Here is a 16,918-nt window from a genome sequence, read left to right as displayed (position 1 = left end):
GTTTAATTAACCAAGGATACCCCAAGACAACTGGCTGCTGAGGTGCATTAATCAGGTGAAAGGTTAGTGATTCAGTGTGGTTACCTGATATGCCCAGATGAATAGGAACTGTGCGATGGGTTACAGTGCAGAGGAGGCGCCCATCGAGAGCAGTAGCCTCAATAGGCTCGGCCAAGGGTTCCTGGTTAATACCCAGCTGCATGGCAAGGCCCCGATCCAGAAGGTTGGTGTCAGCTCCCGAGTCAATGAGGACAGCGACAGTATGGGACAGACCATTAAAGTTGAGCTGGGCATGAAGTAGTGCTCGAGAGGGACCTTCAAAGTTCTTGATGCGGCTCACCAGCGCCCTCTGGATTCCTGGTGAGCCCTGTCTTTTACTGGACAGGATGACACGTAATGGCCTCCCTCTCCACAGTACATGCAACAGTTCTCCCTTTGGCGCCGTTGTCGTTCAGCAGCTGACAGCCTGGTCCTGCCCAGCTGCATGGGTTCAACTGGGTCACTAGAGGCAGCAGCGGTAGGAAAACACGTTGAAGTGGAAGGTGAAACTGGAAGACGTGGAAGGCTACGGGAAGTGCTGGTCAGTACCTTCTCTCGTCTCCTCTCCTGGATACGTCCATCGATGCGGATAGCGGTGGCGATGAGAACGTCCAAATCCCCTGGAGGATCCCGGGCCGCCAGCTCGTCCTTGATGGCATCAGAAAGTCCGTTGTAAAAGGCGTCAGCCAGGGAGGAAGAGTTCCAGTCACTCTCTGCAGCGATAGTCCGGAACTCGATGGAATAATCAGTCACTCTCCGGCTCCCCTGAGCCAGGTTAAACAGACCCCGAGCAGCCTCTCGACCAGGGGTAGCATGATCAAACACCTTCCGAAGACCCTCAGAGAAGGCAGCCACAGAAGAACAGAGAGCCGACTGCTTCTCCCACTCGGCGGCACCCCAGTTCCGGGCCCGCCCAGTAAGCTGGGTGATCATGAAAGCCACTCTCGACCTCTCCGTGGGATATGTGAGAGGTTGTAGTTCAAAAGTCAATGAGCACAGAGTCAGAAAGGAGCGACAGGTATCTGGAGCTCCAGAAAAGCGCTCTAGAGCACTTAAGCGGGGCTCTGGCCGGGAGACAGCAGGGACAGGAGGGCTGGTGGGTGGTTGAACCGCTGGGGTCTGACTGGCCAGCGTGAGCTGCTGGAGCTGGCCGCTCAGAACCTCAAAATGCTGATTGTGGCGTTCCGAAGCTTCCTGGAAAGCCACTTCCATAGCGGTGAACTGTCTCGAATGCTGGTGTAGGGCGGCACCTTGTGCTGCCACTTCTTCCTTAAGAGCCTTTGTGTCGGCTGGGTTCATCTTTTGGCCAGATTGTACTGTCAGGATTGTACCAAAATGGCAGGCCAGAACCCAATAGCACGACAACAAACAGTTCAGGTATTGCAACAAAGTTTAATGAAGAATCAAACCAGGTGGTAGCGAGGCAACAAGTCCAAGAGGGGCAGGCAAAGGGATAATCCAAAATCCAAAAAGGATGGGTCAAAACACGAATAGGCAGGCAGGTAAACAGGCAGGAATTCAGAATAGGCTGGAGAGCAATGTAACACAAAGACAATCTGGCAGGGAACTGAGGGAATGAACCGGTATATATACTGTGGGGCTAATAGCTGATGGGGAGCAGGTGAGTGTGGTTAGGCCAGGTGGAAGTAATCAGCAGGGAGTGCAGAGCAGGGGAGAGTGGCCGGGTCTGAAATGACAAGAGAGTTAATATGGGAACAGACAAGTGACAAAAAACTAAATTGTGGCTGAAGTAGTGACAGAAAGACATCTTCCAAAACGACCTGTATTTAAAAAGAAATCAAGCAAGTAGGCTAATAATAACCATTAATGAATTAGGGGAGAACGGGGTAAGTAGGCACACTTTTTACTCTAGTGAGAATTGCTCATCACCAAAACATCTGTCAATAGCCATTCCTACATTAAATTGAAGCTTAAGGTGTTGGCTAGAAATGTGTGTCTCTCTTTTTTTCCAACTTATTGTAATGAAGAAGTAATTTACCATCAAAGACACTCTGGCCCTGTTTCCACCTGGCATTAATATGTGGTTTTTAGGATCCGATCGCGCTAACTACAGGTGGAAACACGCTCAATGCGCATTGAATGCGCATTGAAATTATCCACATTCGGAGGTGGTTTGAGACCACTTATCCACATACCCATTACAGTGGAAACGCATATGCGCATCTCATACACATTAGGCCCCGCCCACTCAACTGCGGCGAGTGACTGGGCGGAAACGCGTACTCATTCACGCGACAATTCACGTCATAAAAGCGCACTGTTGCAGGTAAACAGACAACAGAAAACAGAAAACATTGAAGATGGAGTGTATAAGCGGAAATGATGTACGAGCTGATTTCCATACAGCGCGGGGAATTCGAATCCGGATCGCAAACGCGCATAGAAGACGCATTGTTAAGGCCAGGTGTGAACAAGCATATTACATTTACATATAACGATCGGATTCCTCAGAACCACATATTAATGCCAGGTGGAAACAGGGCCTCTGACACATTGTGACAACCAACCCCATCAAGGGGTCGGTTGTCACACACTATGGGGTTGTTTGTCACAATGTTATCTTAATGGGAAAAATCTTAAAAAGAAGGCAAGGAGGCAGAACCAAATTTGAATGTTTAATTGCATTGTCAAGTTGACAAATAGGCCTACATAACGTTCTGTAGCCTTGGCAGCTGGTCTAGTTTGGGATGCACTGGGTTGTTTTGATTTTGTTGCCCTTTTTTCTTTTGCTTGCTAGCTGCCTTTTCCTGCTCTATTCTTTCCTTCTCTGGGGTGTCAGTGAGGATACAGCTTGACAATTTCTTTCGTTATTGGGTTCCTTTTCTGGCTGCAGCCTTGAGATAACATGTGACAACCAACCCCCCAAAAAATTTGACGACCAACCCCAACTTGAATTTCTTGCTAGCATCAAGGCCAACAACCATCTGACAACTAATTAGCTTGCTAACCACAATCTAAACTATAGTTTACCCTTCACACTTTCTGAGGGTAACAAGTGTTTTGTTATAAACCCATTTGTGTAAAAGCCTAGAAGAAAAATACTGAGAAGCAAAATATTTTGAATTTGACATGAAAAACACAAAACATCCTCTCACCTGAAATGCAGCTGTCTTCCTCCAAGGAAGTCTATGTATGTGACCTCTGATCCCAATTCTGGACCTTTTTTATATCAACATTTCACAGCTAGCGCGCTCTGGTGGCGAGATATAACGAATGTGACATCCAACCCATGTGACAAATTACCCCGTTCTCCCCTACAGGCTATCGCATCACAGTAGGCCTATTGTCCACAATAATCACAGCACCCCATCCATAAAGGAACTTTAAAAAGTTGAATTTGCACTTGATGTGCCACAAGTGTATGGTCTATTATTTGTATTTAGTGTGTCTGCACCAAAACAGTAGAAGTTTTCTTTAATTGTGTTTTGTACTGTCTTTAAAATTTTACCTGCACATAGCAAACACAATTGCACAACTGTATTCAAATAAACAGTTGTTTATTTCTATAGTGCGCATTGGCATCTTCGAGCAAAATACCCCCAAAACTTTCGATGCGGCGCTCGGCGCCTCGCCTCCTGTGACCCTGGCCAATGACCACCTTGACTAAGATATGTAGGGACCTACTAAAACACAGTTAAATAAATACAAGATGATTTATTTAATATATGGGTAATTACTGCTTAATAAATAAAGTGTTTATTTTATAAGTGGGTAAACTGAATGGACACTGCATTTTCCATAATCCATTGTTTTTTTGGTAACATGTAAATTATTTTCAATGTGTTTTAAGCTGAGTACCTATAAGCCAATAAGATTCCTGTATGAAGAGTTATTTGCGAATCACAGCTCATCTTATTGGAGAGTACAAGTTTAATGAGGAAGTGAAGATGGTAACATGCAAGAGTACCTATTTGCAGACCCATGGCGAAACGGAGCTCCACCGGAAATACGAAATTTCTTCTTTGTTTTTTTTTACTGGCGCCGATCACCCAGCGTTTCTTCTTCTTTTTGTTTTACTGCCGGCGTTCACCTAGCGGTGAATAATAACAAGACACAGTTTCCACCGGTTATGGTGCTAGTAAATATACACAACATACATTCAAAATACACAACATACATTTTTTATTTTCTCATAAATTAATAATTTAAAGGAAATATGAGTTGTTTGGAAATGACAACCAATAAACATATTCTTGATTTAAGCGACCTTTACATTGACTTCTACGGTTGTCTGTTCCCTCCATGGAGCTGAATGTCTCCTCTAGCCATTGGCTCTACTGTCACATGACTATGTTGTGATCACCTCGTACACAAACCCTAAAGAAACCTCCCATAATTCACATTTTGTTCAGTGTGATGGAAATGACGGTGAACCTAAGGGACAAGTGTTCTTTTAATAAAATAATACATAAAATACTAATATTTCTTAAAATCCATCATACATTTAATTAAAATACACCCTTTTGTATTATTAAATGTTTAAAGTAATACTATATCAGTATTGAATTTTACAATTAAGCCAGTTTGAATGTCCAAAACTGGACCCGGGGACAAAGGATATATAGCCAAAACCACATATAACAATAAAAATATTGACTGGTGTACCATGTTAGTGTAAATTAAGTGTGACAAACTTTAAAAATAAGAAATGTGCTTTTATTTTCATTATATCTGCCAGGGACACAAACTTGCCTCAAGTTGAAGACTGACCCCAAACCTTTATTTTTTTGTCTGGACCAATTAATGTGAAAATTGACAATTTCCTAATCCTAAAGTAGCCTACGCTTGATACTCTTTCAAGGCACACACTAGACACACACCTCTGATAAAATATTAAAGAGAGTTAATACAAACAAACTAATTGGTGTGAATGCTGAAAGCATTCACAGCATTGATATTCTACGTATTTATTATTATTCTTATTATTATTATTCCGCCCAAATTCATGCACGTCCATATCTTCAACATGCTTCATTCCACAAACTATATTCAACCATCTTCATATTCAGCCCATTTTTCACATTCCGGCTTTCATTCAAAATTTTCAAAAAAATTCATAACTTCATAATTAATAAGCAATTAAACCAAAATTATGAAAAGTTTAAAGTCTCTTCTTCTCCCTGACAATTCATCCTAGAAACACCATTCTTACGTCTAAATGTTCAGCTCATTCCAGACAACAATTATTCGTGAACAGATTTTTCATAAAATCCATAATTTCAAATAAATTCGACTTTTTATGAAATTAATATTTCATACAAAATTATGATTCCTCCTACTCGTTCATACTTCATCGTAGAAACTCGATTCAAAGTGTCCCATGTTCATCTTGCACGGGAGCACATTTCCATAATTCACTATTTTTTCATAAAATTCATAACTTCAGAGATATTTAAAGGCTTATTACACCCAAAATCCCTATAGGGAATACATTGGGAAATCGGCAAAACGCAAAGCGTTTTGCACTGATTTCTAACACTTCAAGCTCACTGATACTTCATCCTACAAAGTTAATTTCTTCGAGAAACAGTTCAGCTATCTTTCATCTTTCATTGTTAAAATTCAACCTTTTAAAAAAAATGCATAGTTTTCAAATTACTCAGCCATGTTTGACGCATGTAACATCAATTTTTGTGATATTTAGAGTGTGGCAGAGTGGAGGAGAGGAAATAAAAAAGAACACCAGAAATCTAAACGTAAACTGCTCTCAACTAAAACGTTTTTACATTAAAGATACACATTTGACACTGAATATTAATTGGAATCTTCTGATTCTGAAAGTTCGATCATTTTTTCTGTCAGACAAACGGTTTGCGAGATATGAGCAGCAGTTTCGGCTTATGCGTTCATTTAAAACCTCTGTGAGTGTGATCTGGTTGGGGAGACAAGTGGCCGTACGTGTGTAGATTACCAGCTGTTTACAATTGACACTGATTAGCTGTCTGTTACCATGGTGACCCCTGAACGTGCACCTGCCTTTGACTCAACGATGACGTCATAGGCTAATGTAGGTCAAACTCCAATCCCTTATGCTCCATAGAGAGGGAGAGGGAGAGAGGGACACACACACACACACACACACACAGACACACACACACACACACACACACACACACACACACACACAGACAGACAGACAGACAGACAGACAGACAGACAGACAGACAGACAGACAGACAGACAGACAGACACACAGACAGACAGACACACAGACACACACACCACACACACAGACACACACACACACACACACAGACAAAAACACACACACACCACACAGACACACACACACAGACACACACACACACACACACACAGACACACACACACACACACACACCACACAGACACACACACACACACACAGACACACACACACACACACACAGACACACACACACACACACACACACACACACACACACACACACACTCACACCACACAGACACAGACACACACACACACACACACACACAGACACACACATACACACACACACACCAAACAGACACACACACTCTCACCACACACACACACCACACAGACACACACAGACACACACACGCACACACACACACAGACACACACACACACACCACACAGACACACACACACACAAACACACACACAAACACACACACAGAGACACAGACACACACACACACACCACACACGCACACACACACAAACACACTCACACCACACACACATACAACACACACACAGACACACACACAGACACACACACACACACTCACACCACACACACACACACACAGACACACACACTCACAGACACACACACACACACACACACACACACAAACACACACACAGAGACACAGACACACACACACGCACACACACACACAAACACACTCACACCACACACACATACAACACACACACACACACACACACACACACACCACACACACACACACACAGACACACACAGACACACACACACACACACACACACCACACAGACACACACACTCACACCACACACACATACAACACACACACAGACACACACACAGACACACACACACACACTCACACCACACACACACACACACACACACACACACACACAGACACACACACACAGACACACACACACACAGACACACACACTCACACCACACACACACCACACAGACACAGACACACACACACACACACACACACACACACACACACACACACACACACACAGACACACACACCAAACAGACACACACACTCACACCACACACACACACACACTCACACACACAGACACACACAGACACACACACACACACACACACCACACAGACACACACACTCACACCACACACACACACAGACACACACACACACACACCACACAGACACACACACACACACCACACCACACAGGCACACACACCACACAGACACACACACACACACACCACACCACACAGGCACACACACCACACAGACACACACACACACAGACACAGACACACACACACACACACCACACAGACACACACACACACCACACAGACACACACACACACACACACACACACACACACAGACACACACACACACACACACACACACACACACACACACACACACCACACAGACACACAGACACACACACACACCCACACAACAGCCACACACACACACACACACCAGAGAGAGAGAGAGCGTATGGAGAAAATTCAAGATGCGTTAACTCAGTAATTTTTCATTCGATAAACTTCATTCCACATTTTACATGTTCAGCTCCTTCAGGGCATTACATGGTAGTATCCTGATTGAGCTGAACACAGGGTTGGGGGTTCGATTCCCCGTTCCAACACCAAATTTTAGACGTCACCGGATTTTCTTCAGATTTTGCACAGATGTTTATTATGACTCAGAGATGACATCACAAGAGTTTAGAGGTCAAAGTTCAAATTTCAAGGTCACTGTGACATTGCCTTTTGTGACTGCATTACCTCATGAACGCTTCCACGGTTTTTCTTCAAATTTTGTACACATGTTGATTCTGACTCAAAGATGAACTGATTACATTTTGGAGGTCATAGTTCAAGGTCATAATTCATTCCTCAATTCAGCTAGAAAGTCCATCCAAACTTCCAAATATTCCACATTTTTCAAACATTCTATTTTTCAACCATTCTGTTCATTCAGATATATTCATCCTTCGTTCTTCATCAACATTCAGCAGTGAAGTTTATTCAGCATCAGCTTCAGTTTAGCAGCGCAGCATTCACACCGCAATTTCTTCAGGAATTGCATTTCTAGTTTGTACTTATTCTCTCACCCAATGAGAATCGATAAGAGAATCGATAAGGAATCGGATCGATTAGCAGAATCGGAATCGTTAAATTCTTATCAATTCCCATCCCTACTCAGCAGCACCAGTGTTAACTATTTATTAGGGCTGTCAAAATTATCGCGTTAACGCAGGGTGATTAATTTCTGGAATAAACGCGTTAATTTTTTTAATCGCAATTAACGCATGTGCAGAATGATCCGCCCCGTGCATCCCACCGGCTCTGTACTACAGTCACTCTACATTGTGGCTGACCCAGGATCAGTAGCTGCGCGCAGCCAAACATAACAGCACGCTAGCCCATGTCGTGTTTTAAACTGCTAACGGCCACGTCTGTGTCGGGGGCATAGATAGTATATAAAATCAACTGCCGCGGGTGACAGTTGATGTCGGGAGCAACTAGAGGAGACACATCGTCCGCTCTGTTCAGAGCCCGCGAGGACACAAACGTCTGCAGTTTTCAGAGGTGTGTGTGAGTAGACATCAACATAACATCGGCTTCCTGGTACAAATGATCAGTCCCTTACGACGTGGTCGCGCGCGCGTGTGCACACACACGTGCACACACACACACACACACACACACGCACACACACACAGTAATCAAGTTGTATTCAAGAATGCACAACCTATAGATTCACAAAATAAATGCCATTCTATAGCCTATATTTTCCCAAAGACATAGTAGAGACAGACCAATTGAATTATGGTTTGGTAGGTAGGCCTATATATTTTAGTTTGATTTAAAAAAAAATTCAGTATTAAAACCATCATTTGGATTTTTAATTAATAAGAATACTAATTTTGTACATATCCACCTTCTGTCCTTTATCTTTCCGTTCATATAACAATATACAGAGAAAATTCAAATTTTTCGTGCATGTTTCGAATGGTAAAATTAATCGTGATTAATCCACAGAATCCTGTGATTAATCTGATTAAAAATTTTAATCGTTTGACAGCCCTACTATTTATGACACCTTACATTGGTAAATAAATGCCAAGCCACCATTGGAAATGAAAAGGGCGGGCTATAAGCAGCTAGCTACCTAAATCATAACTTAAGGCAAAAGTTAGAAACCAGATAATGTTAGCATTCATCCTTAGACACTTGATACAGTTAATCATCAGGGGCCTATTTCAGAAAGCGGGTTTTGAGGCAACTCAGAGTATGTTGGCTCTGAGTTAGTGGAAACTCTGGGTTTTCCGTTTCAGGTAGCAGGTTCAGCGCAACTCAGAGTACGTTACTGCGGCAACAGACCCAGTGAGACTAACCTGCTCACTGGGAGGTTTGAGGGAACAGACTCTGAGTTTGTTTTCACTTTACGCTGCAGCTCCGACTGAGGAAAGAGTGTCACTGTCACACGCGTCCCTGTACAGATTGAGGCAAAACCACTCCATAGAAATCTCCACCGGGATGTTTTTATAATTTCCTGATGATTTTACGTTTGCTCGATCATTTATTTGATCAGTATTTTCAGCCCTCATGTCGTTCATATTAGGGGCCAACTAACACACCGTGAACATGCTCTACATTCATATGAATTCATTCTTCCCCTACCATAGGCCTATTGTACATTCATTAATATTTCTCACTCTAGTGGGAGGAGTGGAGAAGTTTTAGTTTTTTTAAGAAGTGGAGAAGTGGGAGGATCAAGCATTTGTTTCTTCTGTTTCCATGGTGAATCATGTTATCAGCGATCCATTGACGATATCTTTTGCGCACGCGCTCAACCCAGAGTGAACAGACTCCGAGTTGATTGACCCAACGCTGATCTGCTGTTCTGAAACCGATAACCCAGAGTTGCTCCTCTCAGAGCTGGGCAACTCAGTTTGTTAACCCTGCTTCCTGACATAGGTCCCAGTATTGGCATGCTATTTAGGCAAAAATATTTTTTTAATTACCTAAATTACTATGCGGGCCGTGTGAAAGATTGAAAGGGGCCCGATTCGCCCATTTCTTCTTCAAAAATGCACACAGTTAAATTAACTCTATTCATTGAATCGGAAATCAATTCTGAATAAGAATAATTAGTGGGAATGCTGGACGCTCCATTATTCACACTAATTATGACACGAAAAATTTAAGGTGGAGGATTCCCATTCCTTATTTTTAATGTTATCTACCTATTCAAAGCATGGGTAGATCTTTCAGAACAACAATCCTTTAACAACATTTGAACATCTGCTTCTCAATTGTGCATTTCCAGGAGCAGCCCCTGGGTGGTTGGGTGGTTCGTAGGATGTTCCCCGAATCTGGAGACATCTCCTTCCACATCCCGCCCTCCTGTGTCCTGGCTGCTGGCCAGACGCTCACAGTAAGAAGATCACCATTATTTTCAATATCTGAAACGATCCGTTTTATAGCATGTCTCTTTAAGCCCCGCCTTCCTGAAAAACAAAACAATCTACTCTGATTGGCCCTGAATCGAACTTACCGGTTTGGGGGATGGTAACATTTGTTTAATCAGTTTAATTGGGGCCCTTTTAGGTTTAAATGGAATTAAAGTGTGTGTGTGTGTGTGTGTGTGTGTGTGTGTGTGTGTGTGTGTGTGTGTGTGTGTACAGATCTGGGCAGCAGGTGTAGAGGCGGAGATTGATTCTGGTAACCTGATTCTGCAGGGCCACAGGAGCTGGGGCTCCATCACTGATGTGAGGGTCATCCTTCTCAACTCTAACCATGAGGTAAAGCATGTGTACACACTGCGCACACTGCTTGATTCATTTTCTTCCAAATCCTCATATCGACTTGTTGACCACCATTTTATGGTGGAGCGATTCTGGAGAACGCTTCTTGTCAAAATCACTTTTTGTCTAAATCTCGTCACGATCTGCTACCTGTCCGTACTGTGTGTTCATACAAATATAGGGTATAGCTATAGGGTCTGTAAACAAGTGTGTTAAAAAAGTGGCCCACTATAGCTTGCACCGTACCTGTTTACAGAGTCTAAGCTGTGTATAAACACTGGATCTGTTTTGTTACAGCGCACACACAGTACGTACAGGTATCAGATCGTGGAGAGAAATTCACTGATTTTGACAAAGTGATTTTGACAACTAGGCTTCTTCAGAATCGCAGAATCCACCTTTGATACAATATTAGGTTTCATGATGTTGAATCATTTAGTGGACACCTTGTGCAGAAACACATATTGCATATTGTAAGTTCTTTTTTGGCCAAAGGTTCTCATGAGGCATGTTTTGCAGGAGGTGTCTGAGCGCAGGGTGTGCATGCGGGCCTTAGGGGACCAGGGAACTCAACTGGAGTTCCATGATGAGTTTGACAGCCAGCACTTTGGGAGACAGGTAAAACCAGCCCACAAACACAGAAACACATAATAACCTTGTTATGAAGTTTTAAGCACACATTCTTTCTTGAGTCTGTGAAACTTGACTTGACCTTTTTCTCTTGCCTACACTGAAGCCAAAGAGAAGGAAGAAGTGTTGTTGTGTCTCCTGAGTGCAGAGTGGACACACTGTGCTGGACAATAGGTGAGGAGGGGGCTGCTTGCTGTTTGTTCTGGCATGTTTAGGACAATAATCAAAGAAGGGGCAGTGTGGTTTTCATCAATGAATGCAGTAAAGCTAGATGTATTTGTACTATTTATTTGATAGCAATGAGTGGTGAACTGAATATGATCAAATCAAATGGGTTTTGACAACCAGGGGGAAATTTGACCATTGCTGATTGAGACGGAAACCAATTCAGTGTAATGAAATGTATACAATACAACTGGATTAGAAGAGAACGTTGTGGAATCGGATGAGGCTCTAAAATAAATGTAGGAATTATAACGTAGAACCTTATTTTCAAGATACTGTTGTTATATTCAACATGTTGAGTAGTATGCAGAGGGTGTATTGAAAAGACATCAGAGATCCGATTTTGGAGGTGAGATTTTTGTTGTTTTTAAATCTAATAAACATACCATTACAATTTACATTGTGAGCTAATGCTATGTTGTTTTTAGATGGAGAGAGCTGGATTTGTTTTTGAATTTGGTCGCTAAACATCTCAGACATGTTCAAATGTAAATGTTGAGTGTTCATTTGTGCACCAAATTAAATTGAAAAGCATTATTTTATGATTGATTTTCCTCTGAGACCTTCTCCACCATAATACAATATAACAAACAAATCAAACTCGTTAGCATTAGCTACCATTCATTTTTCCACAGTCATTTCTCTGTTCAGTAACCGCTCTTCACCGAGCCCAGCTGCGGGCAACAAGATGTTGTACCTCGTTCCTCTCCTTCAGTGAACCAAAGTTATATTCATATCATTTCATTCCCTTTCAGTCGATTCACTCGGTACAATACATTTATAATGGGACATATAATGATGCCCCACAGAGCAGCTACGGAACAAGGGACATAAAACCATGCACTCTAGTGCATCAGCAGGGACCGAAGGGGCTGTCACATCCAAACGATAAAACCGAACAAAAGTGTGTGGTGAAGACCAACTAGCTGCTGCAGAGATATCACTCACTGATACCCCTCTAAACAACGCCCATGACGTTGCCATGCCCCTAGTTGAATGTGCCCTCACCCCTTGGGGTAAGGGGAGGCCTCCGCTGCTATAAGCCAGGGAGATCGCTTCCGCAATCCAGTGCTGGGAGGAACGGCATTAACAGCCTGCGGTGGTTCATTTGACTTGTATTTTGACATGCAATGTTGTGTGCACAAAATGCATCCTTTATTGGTTTCAACATGGGACTGTTTACACCTTGAACATAGGGCACCTTTATTGGAGCACTGGACACAGAAACATTTGCAAATGAACATGCACTCGTGTGTTTAGGGGGTGAGTGCTTGGGAGACTTTGTTAAAGGAGAACAACACCTTTTGGGGCTGTACTCTTGAACATAACATGAAAGACGCTTCTTGGGCGGCAACATGTGAGGGCTGGCAGTGTCTCCATGCTGCTCTGCCCCCTGTACTCCCAAAGCTAAGAGTCGTGTGGCTTTCTCCTTCACATAGCGGAGTATTTACGGAAGATCAGTGGTGGCCCCTTGTTCCAAGCCGACTGGCGTGGAGCTTGACCTGGCGGCTGCTACTTCATCTTTATTTCTTCTTTTTTTATGGAAGCTCGAACTCGCAGACGGCGCTGCTCTCTTGGGGGGAGGCGGTGGCTTCGCGTCACGTCTGGGGATGATGCTGCGCAGAGCCTCTGTTTGCTTCTTCCTCATCTCAAACTTTGCCTGAATTGCGTCAAGTGAATGTCGGAACAAGCCCTCAGCAGACACTGGTTCATCATAGTACACAGCCCTGTCCCTCTCTGGGACGTCCGAGAGAGTGAGACACAGGTGCCTCTGTGCCACCACCATTGACGCCATTCCTCTGCTGAGGGAGAGTGCAGCACAGCGGGAAACGCAAAGGATGTAGTCCGTGGCAATTGGGACTTTGTTCAGGAGGGACACCGTCAGAATGTCGGTGGGAATCAGTGAACCGAGCTCCACCAGGCACATGGCTTGATATGTCTGGAGCATGGTAACCGAGCTCAGCGCACGTGTGGTACTTGCTTATGCTCTATAAATCTTATCCAACTGCAAAGTGGATCTTCCTTCCCCATGAACCATCGAAGAACCCAGCGAAGCGGGACTGTTTCTTAGCCGGTGGGGGGAGGGCCAGTCAACCTCAACCTTTTCCACTGCACGCCGATAGAGGGAAAAGAAAGACGTATCTTAATGGCCAACAGGTGCAGCAGCATATTGACCTGACAAAAGGTTATGCTATGATGTCAAGCACATCATCTTCGTCATGGGGAGCAGCTAGCTCCAGTGGTAGCTGACTAGCGCTCTCGGAGGGCTCTGGTTCAAGTTTGGGTAGTCCGTCGACAAACTCCATTTGTTCAGCCCAGTCTCCAGCAGGGACATGGGCCAGAGGCTCATCTGAGTGGGCCAGAGATGAAGCCGGGTCCCTCGACTTAGGGAGGAGTTGGTATGCCGAGTGATGGTAGCCTGGCCCAGCACTCGCTCTACGAACAAAACCCTCCTCTCGACGGTCGTGTGCTGAAGGAGTTGGCAAAACGCACAGGCTTCGGGCTCCGTCAACGCTCTCCTGGCGTGGACAATCTCCAGACAGACGGGACACACTTCCTGCTGGTCCTTATAATTCAAGGTGAAGCCGCACCCCTGAGAACAGGGGCAAACAGAAGACTTCTTCCTCGCAGATTAAGGCTATGTGTTCATCCTGAAACAAAAGCTTTGTAAAAGAAGCACGACTCAAAACAAGCACTCCGTGGTCAGCAAACACTAACACCAACCGGGGCAGTTGAGCTAGCTTCGAGTGGGCTAAATTGAAACTAGCAGCAGCTAGCTAGCCTGACTCTGTAGAGCAGAGAGGTGTTCTTAGCAAGGTGAAGAGCGTGAACTGAGAAATGACTGTGGTGGCTGGTGTTATATGTGCGGGCGGGGCCTCACATACGTCACCACAGGTCATAGAGGCGTCTTCAGTCAGCCACGTGAGGGCGTGATATCAAATACTAAATGTGTTGTACCGAGTGAATCGACTGAAATGGAACCATAGTTTTGGAACATGCCAGCTGTGCACCCATAAAACCCTGCTCTAATTTGTATTTGCCATACCTTTCTTTAACGGCATGCTCAGTGTAAACCGGATGGCCTGTATGAGACCAGCATGTGTCCCTACCTGACTGATAAAGCTGCTGTTTGTGTTCTTCAGGTGCGGTCTAATGAGGTGAGCTGTGAATGCTTGTCCATCTCCTGCTGTCCTTCACGTCCGGCTGGAACCTGGACTAGCACTGGCCTTGGTAGCCATGTCTGTTGCTATCCAGTTCTAGTGTCACTTTTGTTGTTACACTGTAACGAAGGCGACTTAAAATGTAGCAAAGTACAATACTTGTCATAAAACGTTTTTTATTTTATTTACAAAATAGCATTTTTTCAAAAATATTTAGTACAACAATAACACATAAGAATGACTTTTTGTTACAGTAACAAGAGTAGATTTAAGTTGTTACTTGGAGCCTGTGGACTCGAGAGCTACCACAGGGTGATACACTATATAAAAGAATGGCTTGCACTGTGAAAATCCTACATAAGGGCTAATTTAAGCTTTTATTTATTAAGTTTTATTTTGCTGCACTAACGGCCTTAAGTAGTTAGTTCATTGTCGGTCAATGCTTTGGTCCGGACTAAAATATCTCAACAAGTTTTGGATGGATTGCCATGCATTTGACAGACATTCAAGTCCACCTCAGGGGGAATTGGAATAACTTAAGGGTCTTCTGACTTTTAATCCAGCACCATCATCAGTTCAATATTTCAATTTTTCCAATACTTTGGTTTAGCTGCAACACTGATTTTACAATCAACCTCAGCTGTGGTTTGAGTTCAGTGCTTTTTTATTATCTATGTTAACTTGCCAAACTAAAGCCCCTATCTCACTAGGCTGCGACAGTTTGCGACAAGTTGGAGACACAAAATTGTAAAAAAAATATGCGAATTAGCAACAATTTTCACTTGCAGTCTCACTGAGTTGCCACTTATAACACGTTTGCGAATATCCTGGCCAAAACTTGCCGGGAGCTCGCATTTATGTCTTGCAAACGTCTGACGAGCTTCGCACGAACGGAACGTCAGTCTAATTTTTGTCTCAAATCAGTCGTAATTTAGTTTCATATGTCGCCAAACCCTCGCAAAGTTGTCTCACACTTCTCGCACTATCTGACTCGCGGAAACTAAATTGAGAAGGGTTTGAGACACATTCGATGACGCTGAGACTATTTTGAGAATAGATTTGTCACACACATTTTTGAACATGTTCAAATTTCAAGCGAGAGGACTGCGAGGCTCTGCGACTCATGCGAGGAAATTGAGACCCCCGCAAATGTTTCAAGACAGTTTAGAGACTCCCTCCCAAATAAAGTCTCCAACAGTCGCAGCCCAGTGAGATAGGGGCTTAAGACAGTGAACATGGTAGGCTTTACATATGCTAAACTTCATCATGCTAGCATATAGCTCAAAGTTCTGCTGTGCACCTCACAGAGCTGCTAGCATGGCTATAGACCTTGCACAACAACCACAGTGTTGCAGTAACTGTTCCTCCTGTAGACATAGCATTATTGTCCCGCTGCAACTTACCATTACTCAAATTTACTACAAAGATTCAACATAATGGGGGCCCGAGTTAAATGTCACCCTCTTCTCTATCATCATGATAAAATAAACACTTTGCATTGTAGACCTTGCAAAATATTTTGTCAATTTATTCCATGAGGAGGATATATCCAGGTCGTCAGAACCAGAACGCTCCATTGTCTTCTGTGGGAAATGGTGAAAGTAAAAAGTCAGAGATTTGATCGTTTGAGGCAATAAGTTCCTAGCACTCAGTTTCCACAAGAACCTTTTGTAGGAAAAATGTTGAAGAGCTAGTGTGGCAGTCATTTAGCTCTTGAACGAGTCCTCCATCCCTGGCTTCAACTCTGCTCCCTCCCTGCTTTTATTTCAGGACTGTCCTACTCCTCCCTTTCTTGCTTGAGGCATGTTCAGTATTGCAGACTGTAGC

The 16,918-nt window shown here is 43.7% G+C and overlaps 1 protein-coding gene across 1 annotated transcript in view; it reads left to right on the top strand.

The window, feature by feature from the left end:
- lmnl3 (lamin L3) overlaps positions 1-11,883 on the top strand; it is a gene marked incomplete at both ends in the record, with an annotated part of 36,728 nt that extends 24,845 nt beyond the window's left edge. Inside the window, 4 exons of the mRNA XM_080045467.1 lie at positions 10,598-10,705; positions 10,956-11,072; positions 11,571-11,693; positions 11,854-11,883. Coding sequence (XP_079901593.1) covers positions 10,598-10,705; positions 10,956-11,072; positions 11,571-11,693; positions 11,854-11,883 — 378 coding nt within the window. The remainder of the gene's footprint in view (positions 1-10,597; positions 10,706-10,955; positions 11,073-11,570; positions 11,694-11,853) is intronic.
- Between the last annotated feature and the right edge of the window lie 5,035 nt (positions 11,884-16,918).

This window comes from Ammodytes marinus (assembly GCF_949987685.1).
Source record: "Ammodytes marinus genome assembly, chromosome: 1".
Lineage (NCBI taxonomy): Eukaryota > Metazoa > Chordata > Actinopteri > Uranoscopiformes > Ammodytidae > Ammodytes > Ammodytes marinus.
The sequence above is the reverse complement of the archived record's forward strand: the minus strand, read 5'-3'. Positions and strand labels throughout refer to the sequence as shown.